At 39.5% G+C, this 15320-nt stretch overlaps 7 protein-coding genes across 7 annotated transcripts; 3 read left to right on the forward strand and 4 right to left on the reverse strand.

Annotated features, from left to right (window-relative positions):
• Window positions 1-36: 36 nt before the first annotated feature.
• On the reverse strand, window positions 37-1419 carry UBI4 (ubiquitin; the record flags this gene model as incomplete). The annotated part of the gene is made up of 1 exon (XM_002498291.1): window positions 37-1419. The coding sequence occupies one exon, from the start codon at window positions 1417-1419 to the stop codon at window positions 37-39; it is 1383 nt and encodes a 460-aa protein (XP_002498336.1).
• Window positions 1420-2215: 796 nt separating this feature from the next.
• ENT4 (Ent4p) lies at window positions 2216-2995 on the reverse strand (the record flags this gene model as incomplete). The annotated part of the gene is made up of 1 exon (XM_002498292.1): window positions 2216-2995. The coding sequence occupies one exon, from the start codon at window positions 2993-2995 to the stop codon at window positions 2216-2218; it is 780 nt and encodes a 259-aa protein (XP_002498337.1).
• Window positions 2996-3189: 194 nt separating this feature from the next.
• Window positions 3190-4686, reverse strand: PRP19 (E3 ubiquitin-protein ligase PRP19; the record flags this gene model as incomplete). Its single annotated transcript, XM_002498293.1, has 1 exon — window positions 3190-4686. The coding sequence occupies one exon, from the start codon at window positions 4684-4686 to the stop codon at window positions 3190-3192; it is 1497 nt and encodes a 498-aa protein (XP_002498338.1).
• Window positions 4687-4843: 157 nt separating this feature from the next.
• OCA5 (Oca5p) lies at window positions 4844-6529 on the reverse strand (the record flags this gene model as incomplete). The annotated part of the gene is made up of 1 exon (XM_002498294.1): window positions 4844-6529. The coding sequence occupies one exon, from the start codon at window positions 6527-6529 to the stop codon at window positions 4844-4846; it is 1686 nt and encodes a 561-aa protein (XP_002498339.1).
• Window positions 6530-8207: 1678 nt separating this feature from the next.
• Window positions 8208-10535, forward strand: WSC4 (Wsc4p; the record flags this gene model as incomplete). The annotated part of the gene is made up of 1 exon (XM_002498295.1): window positions 8208-10535. The coding sequence occupies one exon, from the start codon at window positions 8208-8210 to the stop codon at window positions 10533-10535; it is 2328 nt and encodes a 775-aa protein (XP_002498340.1).
• A 1161-nt stretch (window positions 10536-11696) lies between these two features.
• On the forward strand, window positions 11697-13148 carry RIM101 (alkaline-responsive transcriptional regulator RIM101; the record flags this gene model as incomplete). Its single annotated transcript, XM_002498296.1, has 1 exon — window positions 11697-13148. The coding sequence occupies one exon, from the start codon at window positions 11697-11699 to the stop codon at window positions 13146-13148; it is 1452 nt and encodes a 483-aa protein (XP_002498341.1).
• A 232-nt stretch (window positions 13149-13380) lies between these two features.
• Window positions 13381-15255, forward strand: GRC3 (polynucleotide 5'-hydroxyl-kinase; the record flags this gene model as incomplete). The annotated part of the gene is made up of 1 exon (XM_002498297.1): window positions 13381-15255. One exon carries the CDS (start codon window positions 13381-13383, stop codon window positions 15253-15255), a length of 1875 nt encoding a protein of 624 aa, XP_002498342.1.
• Between the last annotated feature and the right edge of the window lie 65 nt (window positions 15256-15320).

Below are 15320 nucleotides of genomic sequence, written 5' to 3' on the forward strand. Positions count from 1 at the left end.
CCACCCGATATCTTGTTACAAAGTCAACCTTATACCTTAGACTAACATAGCTCCACCTCTTAGTCTTAAAACCAAGTGCAGAGTAGACTCTTTCTGGATGTTGTAATCAGACAGAGTTCTACCGTCTTCCAATTGCTTACCTGCAAAAATCAATCTCTGTTGGTCAGGAGGAATACCTTCCTTGTCCTGAATTTTAGATTTAACATTATCGATAGTATCAGAAGATTCCACTTCCAAAGTGATGGTTTTACCAGTCAAGGTTTTCACAAAGATTTGCATACCACCTCTTAATCTTAGAACCAGGTGCAGAGTAGATTCCTTCTGGATGTTGTAATCAGACAGGGTTCTGCCATCCTCAAGTTGCTTACCAGCAAAGATTAGTCTTTGTTGGTCTGGAGGAATACCCTCCTTATCCTGAATCTTTGACTTGACGTTGTCGATGGTGTCGGAAGACTCGACTTCTAAAGTGATAGTTTTACCAGTTAGAGTCTTGACGAAGATTTGCATACCACCTCTTAATCTCAAGACCAAGTGCAGAGTAGATTCCTTCTGAATGTTGTAATCAGACAGAGTTCTACCGTCTTCTAATTGTTTACCAGCAAAAATTAGTCTCTGTTGGTCTGGGGGAATACCTTCCTTGTCTTGGATCTTGGACTTGACGTTGTCGATGGTATCAGAAGATTCCACTTCCAGAGTGATAGTCTTACCGGTTAGAGTCTTAACGAAAATTTGCATACCACCTCTTAGTCTTAGAACCAAGTGAAGAGTAGATTCCTTCTGGATGTTGTAATCAGATAAAGTTCTGCCATCCTCAAGTTGCTTACCTGCAAAAATCAATCTCTGTTGGTCTGGAGGAATGCCTTCTTTGTCCTGGATCTTAGATTTGACGTTGTCGATAGTATCAGAAGATTCCACTTCCAAAGTGATGGTCTTACCGGTTAGAGTCTTAACGAAAATCTGCATACCACCTCTTAGTCTTAGAACCAAGTGCAGAGTAGATTCCTTCTGGATATTGTAATCAGATAGTGTTCTGCCATCTTCCAGCTGCTTACCAGCAAAAATCAGTCTCTGTTGGTCGGGTGGAATACCTTCCTTGTCCTGAATCTTTGACTTGACGTTGTCGATGGTGTCGGAAGACTCGACTTCTAAAGTGATAGTTTTACCAGTTAGAGTCTTGACGAAAATTTGCATACCACCTCTTAATCTCAAGACCAAGTGAAGAGTGGATTCCTTCTGGATGTTGTAATCAGACAAAGTTCTACCGTCTTCCAGTTGCTTTCCAGCAAAAATCAATCTCTGTTGGTCTGGAGGAATACCTTCCTTGTCTTGGATCTTTGACTTAACGTTGTCGATGGTATCAGAAGATTCAACCTCCAAGGTAATAGTCTTACCAGTCAAAGTCTTAACGAAAATCTGCATAATATCAAACTGAAATAAAAATTAAAAGCTCACTAATCAAAAGAAACTGAATTTGGTCTATTTCTCTACCTCTTTTCAGACAGAAACTCAACACAAACTCTGCTTTCTTAAATATGTGGTTTTGTTTACAATGCAAAGTGTGTTGCAAATTGATTCTCGGGTGGCGAAAACTGGCTGCCTTTTATACTCCTAATTTTCCAGCTTGCTTTGAGGATATGTAATACCCCCCTTTTGGGTATCGTATCACATCACCATTTATCAAAATTGTGGTCACGAGGCAGTGTTGTATGGGTCCAATGGGTCGTTGTGAATGATTGGCTAGAATTCAAAAGAAACGTCCGGAATGTGGGGGAAACTGCCGAACACGTGAAGTACACGTGAAATTTTAGCTCGTAGTCATCACGTGTTATTCACGTGGTAAGGTCGTCCTTCCACCCTTTCAAGGTCACATCGGTGACGATATGAAAATCTGCCCATAGTCAAAGGGAATTGAGTCTAGCTGAGTACTCTTCTGAAGCAATTTGTTGCAATTCAATCCGTTTCGATTTAACTCATCGAAAATACTTGTTCTATCAATACTCAGTTATTCCTCTTGTTTTCTATGTGTTCACTGTAGTGACGAGTTCTGATGCTCGAAGGTGAAATTGACAAAATTTTTTCACCCGAGTAGAGAATGAAAAAGTTCGACAATAAAAGCTGTTTTATGTGGTGTAAGGATGCATCAGCAACGTTCAAACCAACCAACTAGACAATTAGCGAGCAACGTAAACACGGAACTACATCTAGCATTGAACCTCTACTTTATGTAACCTCCGATTGCTTTCCAACCTTTAGCTTGAATGGACCTTGCTTCATTTTCTTCTTCTAACGGATCTAATCGTATCACTGATATTTCATTAGCACTACCTTTATTTCTTCTTCTTAAATCTAAACTCGTAGTACCCCTTCTGTAATAAATATCTGGATTTGGTGCGTACTGGTATTCACTCAACAATGTCACATTTTCATTTTTTTGGTTAGTTAACGATATTGGAGTACGTTCTAATGAACCTTTGGCTACACCGATTAATTTCAAATGGCTATTATCTGTGGACTTACGTCCTGGTGAAGATATACTAGATCTAAATTCTATTATTTCCTTTTTTTTGTTTTCGAGTAATTCGTCGTCCTTAACGCAATCACAAATTTGATTAGACATTGATCGTATCTGTTTGGCCAAGGGTTCATCACGTTTCTGCGAAACTTCACAACTCTTTAGACACTCGAAATAAATAAGATTACCTCTTACCCATGCAACGAATTCTTCAGAACCGTTATTTATCAGATAGAGTATTAATGTAAGAGCCTTGACAATATGGATACTGTTTTTGTGGGATGTCCTTCTACCGTAACTTGACAATCTTCTCTTGAGTACCTGGGTGATTTCTCGAACGGTTTTAGGACTATACGTAAGTACCGATATTTCATTCATCAAGGTTCCGGTAGCACCAGTTTTTTCGTCTTCATTTGTAGCTTTTCTAACTTTGAGCTCAGTAGAGGATGGTCCAAATACTCGCATGGAGTCAAACAACGACATCTCGCCAGTGAGATTCCTATGGTGTCTCCTTACCAGTACAAATGTATGTACAGATGGCCCTTATTGAAGTGATGAGGTCCATGTTTAATTTTTCGACCGGGGTTTGTTTTGCTTCAGAGGATACACGGGTCTGGGTTTTTCGCGATAACCGAAAAATCACCAGGCAAAAAGGGCACTCATCCTGGAAATACCAACTACTCCAATGAGAAGACTTGAATTTTGTTTAATGATTGCAGCACTGTGACGGCACCAGATTCACCGTAGCTTAATTTCAATGATTTTAAATCTTGTTCTTCCAATGGCTTTAGTGGAAGGTCTTTGTTCAATTCCCATGTCTTGCTCGATTTGACAAAACTGTAAAACTGCAGCCTTCCGGATTGCCAGATCACTAAATGTTTACCAGAGAGATCGGTGTCCCATATTTGAGATTCAATGGTAATCGGTTGAACGGCGAGTGTGCCGACAGATTTTCTTAGGTCGAAAGACATAATAGCATGTGTTGTAGACACTATCATCCAATAACCATTACTGCTAAATTTTACACCTGTAATTGAACCCTCTTGGTTTATTTCTTTTCCGAGATTCCACACTGTTGGCGGTTCTTCAAATTGTGTCACGTTACGGATTTGAATGTTATCGTCTTGCACAAGCGCTAGTAGAAGCCCGTCCTTATGCAATGCTGCTCGTGAAAAGTCCCCAGCTCCGCCTTGTGAAACTAGAGTAGTCTTAGAACCATCTAAAGAACTGTACCCGACTTTTCCCTTTTTATCCACCCATAAAAATTGGTCGTTGAGAATATATTCGTGCGATTGGATTAATATTATTTCATCAGTACGAATTTCAAGGACATGCTTTTGGGACTCTTTAATATTATAAGTACCGATTTTACCATCAGTGGTTGAGAAAATTAGGTATTCCTCGTTAGGGGTCATTGTTAGGTACTCCAGTTTCTCTTCGACGTTGATTTCAAATTGGCTATTCTTATCACCCTGAGTGTAATATACTGTGTTACCGTCATCGATGGTGAATACAACTGATTTCGATAAACCTGATCGTAACTTGCTCCCACTTTGTAGTACAGGAGAATCCGACGCATTGTAGTTATTCCTGCACACCAGTTCGGATACCTCATCCACGAATAGATCTTTATTCTTTTTAGTAATATTCACGTACTCTTTCGAAGCGTTCAAGAGTTGCTCTATCAGGTCCTGTGGTAATCCAGTCACTTGCTCTTCTGATTCTTCCGCTTCATCTACTCCAAGGTGCAAACTCAATTGGTTCAATTCCTGTACTAATTGTTCTCTTTCCCTGAGAGCATTAGAAGCTACAATTTTGGCAGCATCACGTTCATACAAGGCAGTGGATAATTGTTTGGTAAATGCATCTAATTGTTTCCTAAGTCTAAAGTTTTCTAACATGATGGCATCCCATTCATTTTGCAATGAGGAAAGTAGATTGGGGATACTATAGTTGCTGTTTAAAGTAGATGAATTCACAGCATTGGTAAACGCAGATTGTTGTGGTGTTTGCGAAATGATAAGTAGTTGATCTACACTCAATGGTGCATTACTGATGGGATCATTACCGGTCTCTTGAATGTACTGTTCAATCAGATCTTTTTCAAACACGCATTTGGAAACAAGCGATACTACTGGTGTTCTTGGCGGCTTACCACTGATGGCACAAAACATGGGATCAAAATACCTTAATCAAATGTATCTGAATGTTCAGTTCACTTTATTTCGACTTCTCATTTTAACGCCAGTTACCCACGCCTTGTTAAGCTGCACATCATGATGGGTTTTTAAAAAAAATAAAATAAAAACACTATACACGAAGGTTTGAAGGTCACTCAGATACAAAGCATTCCTCTAATTCTTGCCAAAGCCACTTACGCCAGATGTCACCTGCCATGGTCAAAATATCATTAAACGACCTTGAAGTCTTTGCATCACTTCCTATACGTAGTTTGGAAGAACCAGGACGTTTCGGCAGATCCTCTTGACTGGTAAAACCATTTTGGTATGTTGATTGATCATCATCGCAAAGCCTTTTAAAGCAAATATCGTCTGCCCTAGAAAGCATGGGGACGTTATTGAGAAATTCGGAAGTTTCAGTTTCTTCAAATTCTAAAAGCTTGAATTCGTTATGCTGTAAAATTGCAATGTAAATGAAGACCAACTGAATATGTGAATCTATCAAAGAGAACGGAATCTTATCATCATCATTATTTCCAGGAACTGGATCCGGAGGTGCATCATGACCATAGCTATTTCTGTCTAGTAATTCTTCAAAAACGTTAAAATCGTATTTGAATTTAGAGGTCCCCAACGGTATTGTGTCCAAGTCTGGGAACCAAAATGGATCATTCTTGGAAGTCGAATTGAAAAAATCCAAGTTGTTCCTGAATCTTGAATGATAAAGATGATCGAATTTTTTAGAATTGTAGTTCAGAAAAAAATCAATCGTATGCCTATTAGGTTCAGGTCTCCAACCTAACAAAATATCCCAAAGACGACCCCTATCTTGCTTTTGGAAAGCTCTAGCACCGGAACATTTCATCCACCAATATAACCAACCAGTTCTCTTTGAACTCGGCTGGACTGCATTTTCCTCTGTAAAAGGTTGATATAATTCTGGTAAAACTGTTGAGAAAACTTTGAAAAAAACTTGGGTTTGATAACCTAAATCACCGCCGGATAAGAACGGCGAATAGTTTAGTTTGCCTTCCTTTATAGCATAGGAACCACGCCTTGGTGCCGAATTTTTCAAAGATTCAGCTTCAACAAGTTTTTGAGCTGTTATAGTATCAGGACAATGGAGAATCACAAGCACAATCCTTTCATATATCTCGTTAAAATCAAAAATTGAATCTTTCGGCAGTTTAGACTTCAAATATGATGGCAAGGGATATTCCTTGAATAACGGTGATAAGCACGTTGGATTTGGTTGATTCGGTGTAGTGGTACCACTTGTATGGTTTTTTCTTTCATTTAATACAATAGGCCCTTCTGAATTTTCAATGATTGGAATCCATTCAGCCAACCCAACTGCAATCCAGGCTAACCCGCTTTCGTACTGGAAAATTCTTGACCATTTGGATAAAAATTTTAATACTGCCTCTTTTAGAACTTGTAATTCGTGGTCCTCTTCCGATTTGCTGACATTTCTAAAATATTTCTTTAAATCATGTAAAATTAAATTTTCCAACCCTTCCCTTGGTTCTTTATTGATATCGTTTGAACTACTAGTACCACTGACCAATTTGTAAAAATTATGTTCAGAGTCCCAAACTACTGTATTGGAAAGAATATTTGGTGAAATACACATTGGATGATATTTTAATAAAAGGGGCCATACTTTGTGTCTTAACTGTGGTGGTATTCCCAAAGTACGAGCCAAATAGGCCAATGCATCGTGATCACCCTTTGACAATAATTCCACACATGTTTCAACTAGCTGTTTACAGCGATCCAAATGCTTTAAATGCTTGTAGTGATGAGAACTCAGGACTGGTGGTATGTTCTCAACCATAACGAATTAAACGTAATCCGTGTTTTGTAGTGGTAAACCTTGACGAACGGAAAAATGAGGGTAGTGTATTAATACTATAGCCTTGATATTTGGCCTTTCAGCATCTTTTTTATTCCAATTTTCTAATATTCCTTCTTTTCTCTTGTACTTTACTCTGTTTCCCACGTCTTTACTCATGCTTCTTTTTTTTTTTTTCAACGAATAACGACCATTGTAATGATGCGAACGGGTTTATAGTTTCTCCGAAGCGATCACATGACAAGTAGACAATAGTATATACCGCTTCGTATTGCGTGACCTTTCCCTTTTCATGTTTGTCCAGCACTTGTACACTGAAACTAAACTTTTGTGACCAAAACGTTACTTTGCTTAGACCGGTTAAGAAAGATGAATCGAAAAAAAAAGGGCTACATTAACTACAGTGCAAGCTACTACAAGCTAGTGACAAGATCCAACCTCATACGCTCCTCCTCAATTTTCACAGACCCAATGCTTTAGCCGCCCTCTACCCCGTGCCCCGTGCTCTAGCCGCCCTCGGCCCCCTGGGGGCAATATTAACTTTCTACTGTTCTATACATCCTGCATTTTTGGCATGGAACATTCGATTTCAAGAATTCCCGTTTTCTATACATTTGAGCAATCTCACTGCCCTCTTACACCCAAACATTATTCGAAACCTTCTTTGATGGCTACGTGACCGACAGAGGCATACGGTAGAAACGAATACTTGGTCTCATCGGTGTCTCAAACCCCGTTTCACCTTGCGGCTTATACAAGGCGAGCCCGGCGGCCTCCGCGAAAAATTTCGTATATGAGACGAGCGCCTTGTAACGGCTCAGCGAACTAGTCCTTTCTCTCTCTTTTTTTTCGCGGTGTGGAACCGCATAACGGGACCCTAGTGCCAGATCTTCAAAATCCGTTCCGCCTCTAAGTGTGTACATTTCCTAAAACAGTATTGCTGCGTCTACATCCCTTTAGTCCTTGCCGCACCTTGACTGTATCGAGCAATTAGATCAACGAGGTGAATCTATTGATACTGGTGCGAGATTCTTTACGAAGAGGAGATAAAGAAAAAACGGTAGCAACCGAATAAACAAAGTAACCAAGAAAAATTACTTTAATAAGAAGCCGCCTCTTAAATTTCGTTTACTGCGCACATTATGACGCGTCGATCCGTGTTGTCTCGAGTATGTTCCACAATATAGCGAATTTTGGTTGTTCTTTTTACTTGTAAACAAGACGCATATGTTATTCCAAGAATTGTACGCCCACAACACACAGGAAAAAGCGTGGGTTTCTTATTTTGTTTCTTGTGCTACCCAGTTCCATGTTGCATCTTAAATTTAATTCTGTCCTTCCATCTTCTCCCCCTCTCCCTACTGACACGACTAGTGGAAGTTTTCTTTTTTTATTCTATTTTTTTCAGCGGACTGATTGTTGCTTACCGTTGTTGTCTCTATTGAGATAACACAACTGGGCTTACAGATTTGCCCTGTTTCTGGAAATCCGAATCTTCTGTAAGTCTTTTTGCTCTCTGCTAGTATATATTCAAGTGAAAAACATCTCTATAATTTTCTTGTTTTCAAAACCCATAGCGGATCTTCAAACAAACGAACATATCAAAAGTCAAAGTGTATTATTTACCAGTACTACATCAACCTACCCAATATATCATCAAATGTTATATCGTTTGAGTGGTTGCTGGACAATAACTTTGACACTGGCGTTGTTGCTGGCTCAACGGGTTGCTTCTGCCAGTAATAATGGATATACTTTAGATGGTGATAGTACCCCATGGGATTCAAATAGTGGTGCTAATGAAAGTAGTGATAGTATTAAAGTAGCAGGATCTTCCACGCCTTCGGTAACAGGTACGACTGGAAGTATTCCTAGCTATAGCAGTCAACCGCAACCATCGTCTCGAGATAATGATCCGTTTAGTTCAGCACCAAGTCCAAGCGGTTATGGTTCAGGTGGCTCGAGTTCGAACACGGAGAGTTACTCTTCTTCTGTCAATGCAGCTACCTCGAGCTCTTCCGATTTTTCACCATCTTCTTCGGAGACTCCGACAGCAAGCAGCAGTAGTCAAACAGGCGGTACGAGTGGTTCCTACTCTTCAAGTTCGGCTCCTGGACCTACTGACAGCAGCAGCAGTGTTTCAAACTTTGAGAGTTCATCACCATCACCATCATCATCTTCTCCTGCCAGTTTATTCTCTTCGTCCTCTGCTTCCCCTACTGCTTCCGACTCTTCATCCACATACCCCGGTTTGTCGTCATCGTCGGAAGTTGCTAGCAGCGGTTCAGCAGTCCCGAGCTCAACTAGTAGTTACTCAAGTCCTAGTTCGAGTTCCGCTAATACTGCCAGCGGTAGCAGCTACTCCTCCGTGAGTAGCGACATTTACCCCTCCAGTACTCCGTCGAGTTCGAGTTCGAGTTCGAGCTATTCACCAAGCAGCAGCTTTTCGAGTTTTAGTAGTAGTAGCTCAGCTGTTCCAAGTTCAAGCAGTTACTCTAGTTTGCCCTCAAGTTCGCACAGTTACTCGAGCTCAACGCCAAGTTCAAGCTCGATCTCAAGCTCTAGCAGTTTTGTGAGCAGTAGTTCAAGTAGTTCATCTGCACCAAGCTCTAGTAGCTCTCTACCAAGCTCGTCGAGTTCAATACCTTCGAGCAGTTCATCTGCACCAAGTTCAAGCAGCTACCAGTCATCGAGTTCCAGTTCGAGCTCCATTTTTTCGAGTAGTTCATCTATTCCAAGTTCAAGTTACAGTTCAAGCTCAACCAGCCGGTCTTATTCTCCAAGCAGCAGTGGTAGTAGTAGCAGCTTTAGCTATAGCAGCTCTTGGTCGCCAACTTCAACAGCCAGCAGCGGCAGTAGTGGCGCCTTTGGCTACTTGTCATCGAGTTCATCTTATTCACCAAGTTCTAGCTCTAGTTTCAGTTACAGCTCTAAAGCTAGCTCAAGTTCAAGTGATTTCATTCTAGATGCAACTTCGTCCAGCTCTGACAGTTCAAGTGCTTACAGTTCTATTGGGAGTAGTAGTGACAGTTTGCCAAAATCTACTACTACTAGTTACAGTCCAAGTTCAAGTTCCAGTAGTAGCGTTTGGAGCCCTACTTCGAGTCCATCTTCAAGTTATTCCTCCTCTAGCTCGAGCTATAGCTGGCCTATTAGTCCCACAACGAGCAGTTATCCAAGTTCCACTAGCAGTGAAAGTAGTTCAGACCCTTCGAGTACAATAACATCAAATACTTGGAGTTCAATTTCAAGCGCTAGTAGCTATCCAAGCTCAGGTAGTAGCACTCCGGTTGCAACTAGTAGCGGCTCTTCTAGTCAGAGTTCATCAGACACTCTAAAGTCTGCTTTCGTAACGTCCTTTTCAGTACGTTCGACCACATCATCAAGTCCTATTAAAACACTAACGAGGTCAGCAGGTGGGGGAGAAATTACATCCATAAGGTATTCAATGGTGATTCTTACTAGCCAAGGGAGTAGATACACTCAAACCAGGGTTGTCACCAATTCGCCGACTGCTGGCAGTCAAAAATCTATTCAAAACGGAAACGGTGGTTACTGGGCTTCTACGGGAAAAGTTGTAGGCACTTTCGTCCCGGTTGGCATTGTTTGTCTAGGGATTATCCTATTCCTAATCTGGGCAATGTTCATTCATCCAAGAAAGAAACAAAAGCAATTTGATACTTTCTACAACAATAACATTTACTCACCAAGTTTGAAAAGTGATACTCCAAGCCTCCATCAAAGTAGACCTTCATCGGTCTCTGGATTTGTGTATGCCGATGAAAAGGGGATTATTACCCCTAAACCAGCTCCAAATCAATCGTTAACCACAGACGACGAATCATTTGAATTACCAAAACCTGTTGTTGTTGATCAAAGGTTAGATTTCCATCAAATGCTGAACAATATCGATAACAGCAGTTCAAAGGTCTCGCTAGCCGACGACGTCGATTACTCCAGAAAATTTTTGCACCTTGGTGATAAGTAACCGTGTTTTTCGATGACGCTAGAAGGTTCGCATCTTCATTTTAGTTCTTTCTCTCCTCTAGTAATTTGGTTTGTGAAGTTGTTTTTTTTGGTTTCTCATCTGATATAATTTGATTTTGATCTTACCCCATTGTTTTCATTTTTTTGTCCTACGTTCCTGCGCATTTTGTTTTATCTTCAACCCTTCAGTTCCCACGTCTGGTAATTTCTTTCTAATTTTCCTTCTTTGCTTTTTGTTTTAATGCCTTGTTGATCACCCATTTCACTTCCAATACCAGTTACAAGGATTCTTCATTTTTTTATGCACTCTAATTCCTCATAGTTCATAATTATTAGTGGTTTTGATTAGTACCCACATAATTGCCTTATTCGAATTGGTTATACATCAATAATAGTGTAGTTTAATAGTTGGTAGTATTACAAAAATTCAAGATAGAAGACATGATTATAATTAATTTCACTGTACTGACATTCATATATACAAGAAATTTGTATTATTTTTCCTGTGTAATCCGGTTCTTATAGCAGCTTCTGAATACCTATTTAGGTAAGATAATAGAACATATAGAAATTAATTTACCCAAAAAGGTATGTAAATCCACATTTACGGAGTAAATCTTTACAAAAACGGATTGATGTATACTAAAAGGTATTACTACAGAAGCATTTGGCTGTTCTATTTTTTTTTCTCTCCTCGAATACGCCCCAGACCCATTTTCCTTCTATCGAAAAGGATAGGATGGTTACCAAGAGGGTAACGAAATATCTTAATTGGTGAGAAAGGCGCAGAATCACCTACCCAGTACAAACGAATCTTATTATAATCTCTCAATTAGAGGCTTAAAAATGGGCATAATATTAGTGAAAAAAACGGCGACTAAAATTAAAAGCGAGCATCTTTTCCGTTAGGGTCGCAGGTACTAACTCCTACTATCACCGACTTTATGATGATCTTCACGCATAGTTAATAAATATATCTGAGACGTACTAAGTGACACGATACCAGGCTGTGGACCCTGACTTCGACTTCCGGTTACACTTTTGACGTATAGACGGTAATCAAACAACTTATTTTAACCTATTCTAATATTAAGTTGACTTCAAAGCTGCCAGTCAGTTTCGATTACTACTAACCCCTCTATTTCAGTTTAGGTTTGCTGCTATGGTGCTGCTTAGGGATATTTTGAATCAGGATACGTCAGAGAACAACATTAGCAAGACACCACCGCCTGCCGTCGGTGCCGGAGACTTCAAGAAAAGAAGTGCTAGTTTGCCTTCTCCAAATTTTAGTGGAACTTCATCAAGTAATGGTAACAGTGATTCAGAGGATGATGGTTCTAAATGTAGATTGAGTGTACCTTCGTCCTCGTCACGTGTAGAAACGCCGCAAAGTAGCACCCCATCAAGTACAGAAGAAGAACAGTTTTTCTGCAAATGGGATCAATGTGGTAAAATGTTTAACCAACCTGAGTTGTTGTACCATCATTTGTGTCAGGACCATGTGGGTCGTAAATCTCAGAGAAATTTACAATTGGCCTGCAAGTGGGAAGAATGTAACGTCAAAACCGAGAAAAGAGATCACATTACCTCCCATCTAAGAGTCCATGTGCCTTTAAAGCCATTTGATTGTTATAGATGTGGTAAGAAATTCAAAAGACCTCAAGATTTGAAAAAACATTTGAAAGTGCATGCAGAATCTCACCTTGTCGTAAAGAAGAGGAGAGGACCTAAATTGGGATCCAAAAGGGTCCAAAAGAAACAAAAGGAGGAGCCTGAAGTGGCTAGAAGTAAATTCTCTTCTGCAAGTAGTTCCATTTCTTCACCTTCACCAACTCCCGATAAGAGCTATTCATTACCAACGTTACCCCGCGTATCTTTCCAACAATTGATAAGTAATGAGATTCCATCTTATGAACCAGTTTACACTCAACAATTAGGTGCAAAGTTGAGAACAGTTCTACCTTCATTGGGCGAAGAAGAAAGTTTACCAAGATCACCACCAGTGGCTACCCAGAATGCAGCTGGATTTTTCACTACTTTGTCGAAAAATATGTCTTCCTCATTACCCAACCAATATTCTACTGTTAAACAACCTGTAATAACTACTCCAATTGCTCCTGCTGTACAGCCAGGCTATAAGCCTTCTAGTTACCCAAAAGTTTATCAGTTACCACCAATTGGTCCACCTCCAATCGATGCTCCATCAGAAAGAGTTTCTCCAGCTGCTTCATTACCTTCATTGAGTTCTGCTCCGATATTGAACTCAAGATACAATAGTTTTGGAAGATTACCACATTTTAACGCGCTAGGACAGCATTTCAGTTCAAATCAGAAGAACAACGGTTCAGAAAGCACAGAAGAGGACGATCTACTTGAACAAATATCATCATTACGTGTGGGTGATGATGATTATGAGGATGATGGGGATGATGATGAATCGCAAGATATTTTTGAATCTCTCGAAATTGTCAATATCATCAGAGACTACCTGTTGTGTTCCCTATTGGAACAAGAATTTGAAGATGGTAATGTGGAACAAGAACTCGATCAAAAAGACTTTTCGAAAGTATCAGATACTCACAATTTGTCAAGATACCCACAAGTCGTCATCTAATGGATCATCGCAGACGGCTAATCGCTATTACGATTTTTTTTTTCTCTTTAACTTTAAAATTGGGTCACTAAAGGTAGGTTACTTACTGCAGTACTATCGTTTGTGATATTTTTCTTGTAAGGTATATTGTTATGAAGTTTAAGTATTTGTTGAATGTTTCTTTTATATTAAAGTTTTTTAACTATTTCTGAACAATTCTTGTGTATATCAGGAACAATTAGAGTACGCATCAATGGCTCAATTAGAAAATGCAAATGCTCTTCAATACCAGGAAGTCTCCGATTCTGATGAATCCAATTCTTCTACAGAGTCTACAGTTACGCCTGGTCCAAAGGATGAAGATCTAGCTGAATATGATGAAGAAGATGAAGAGGAACCCAATAACGATTCCAAAGGTCAATTTCAACCACTTTTAGATGAAAACGTCTTTATTATTGATGAAACCAAAGATACTCTTTTAGTGGGCCTCACAGAGAAGCAACGTATTTTTGTATCAGGTGTATTTTGTTTACAGGTGGTCAAAGGTGGGATCTTATACGGTCACACTCATTACAGCGCTTCGAAAGATACTTATACCGTCTGGCATCCTCTATGTGATTCTATACCGTCAATTCAAAGTTCTTTCTATGCAGGATGGGAGGAAGGTGTTCATATAAGTAGTGAACATGAAGAACTTGTTGAATGCGATTTGAAAGATTTCCCCTGTATTATCAAGTTGCATAATCCCAAAGTGGACAATTTATTAGAAGCAAGTGAACTATATTCAGAAGTTGGAAACTTGTGGAGGAAGCAAGGAGATTTTACTCAAAATTTTACCTCACCTCAATGTGGATTTGCCATTTTACATGAAAGTTTGAATCAATTTTCACCGTTACATATTACTGGGGAATGGTTAAATGTAATAGAAAGACTAGGTCTTGCCCATAAAAATTCATCTCACGACATGAGAGTGATAGTATTAGGCGGAAAAAATACAGGTAAATCCACCTTACTCAGATTATTGGCCCAAAATTTTTTGTACGGTGGATCTTCGCAGGAGGAAATTCTCTATTTCGATTTAGATCCTGGCCAACCAGAATTCTCTCCTCCTGATTGCATTTCTATAAATCAATTGAGCCGATTCACTAAAGTTTTGGGTAAACATATGGGTCAACCGTTTTTCTCCCCCATAAGGCAGCATTACCTCGGATCTAACTCACCACAAGATATTCCACACTTATACCTACGCTGTATCGATGAGCTGGTGGATTACTTGGATGAACAAACTTACATGGGTACTTCCTTAATGAATCTTCCAGGGTGGATAAAAGGTTTTGGTCTTAACATCCTCAACCACGTGATTAGGCGCTACAAACCTACTCATATTGTAATGTTAGAATCAAAATCTTCCAGACAGTATTTTGAGGAATTGGATACAGGTACCTTATTTACGAGTTCACTAAGAGATGATTACCGTGCCCAGATCTTAAAAGTTCATACAAACTTCAATAGTTTTGAAGACAGCAAGTTCTCAGCGGCAACCTTACGGACACAGAATATGCTGGCATACTTCCACACACAAACAAAAACCAAATCTCTGATAAAATATAATTTTACACCATTAATTATGCAGCCGCCTTTACAGATTTCCTTTGGAAATCGTGGAGTTCAAGGTATACGATTTTTCGAAGAGTTTGAAGATATTCACAAAGATGATATCAAAAACGCTTTACAAGGTACTGTAGTAGGATTGTACTCTTGTGATGATGATGAGGATAATGCATTGAGAGAAAACATCACTTTTCAGGGAGCCTTTCCTATATTGAAGAATCTGCCTTCAAAGATTGTGTTTTTCTCATTGGCACTTATCCATTCCATTGATGTTGAGAATAGGTTGATGAATGTGTACATCCCTGGTTTTAGAACCAATCAACTTGGTAGTAATTCTGAACGCAAATGGATTATGATTAGAGGCAAAAGTGAAACCCCATTTTGTGAATTATACCCTTCGAAAACACTTTTCAATGGTGATAAAATCCCCTACATCTCTAATGAGCGTAGAAAGAAATACGAGTATATTTGGAAAGTGAGAAGAAATGTTATGAGGAGGGGTCACCATCTCAAGTGAACATGTTTGCCATCCTTCAATGCATGAATAATTTTTTTTTTTTTTCGCCTGTATATACTATCATA

The sequence above is a fragment of the Zygosaccharomyces rouxii genome (genome assembly GCF_000026365.1).
Source record: "Zygosaccharomyces rouxii strain CBS732 chromosome G complete sequence".
NCBI classification, from domain to species: Eukaryota; Fungi; Ascomycota; class Saccharomycetes; order Saccharomycetales; family Saccharomycetaceae; genus Zygosaccharomyces; species Zygosaccharomyces rouxii.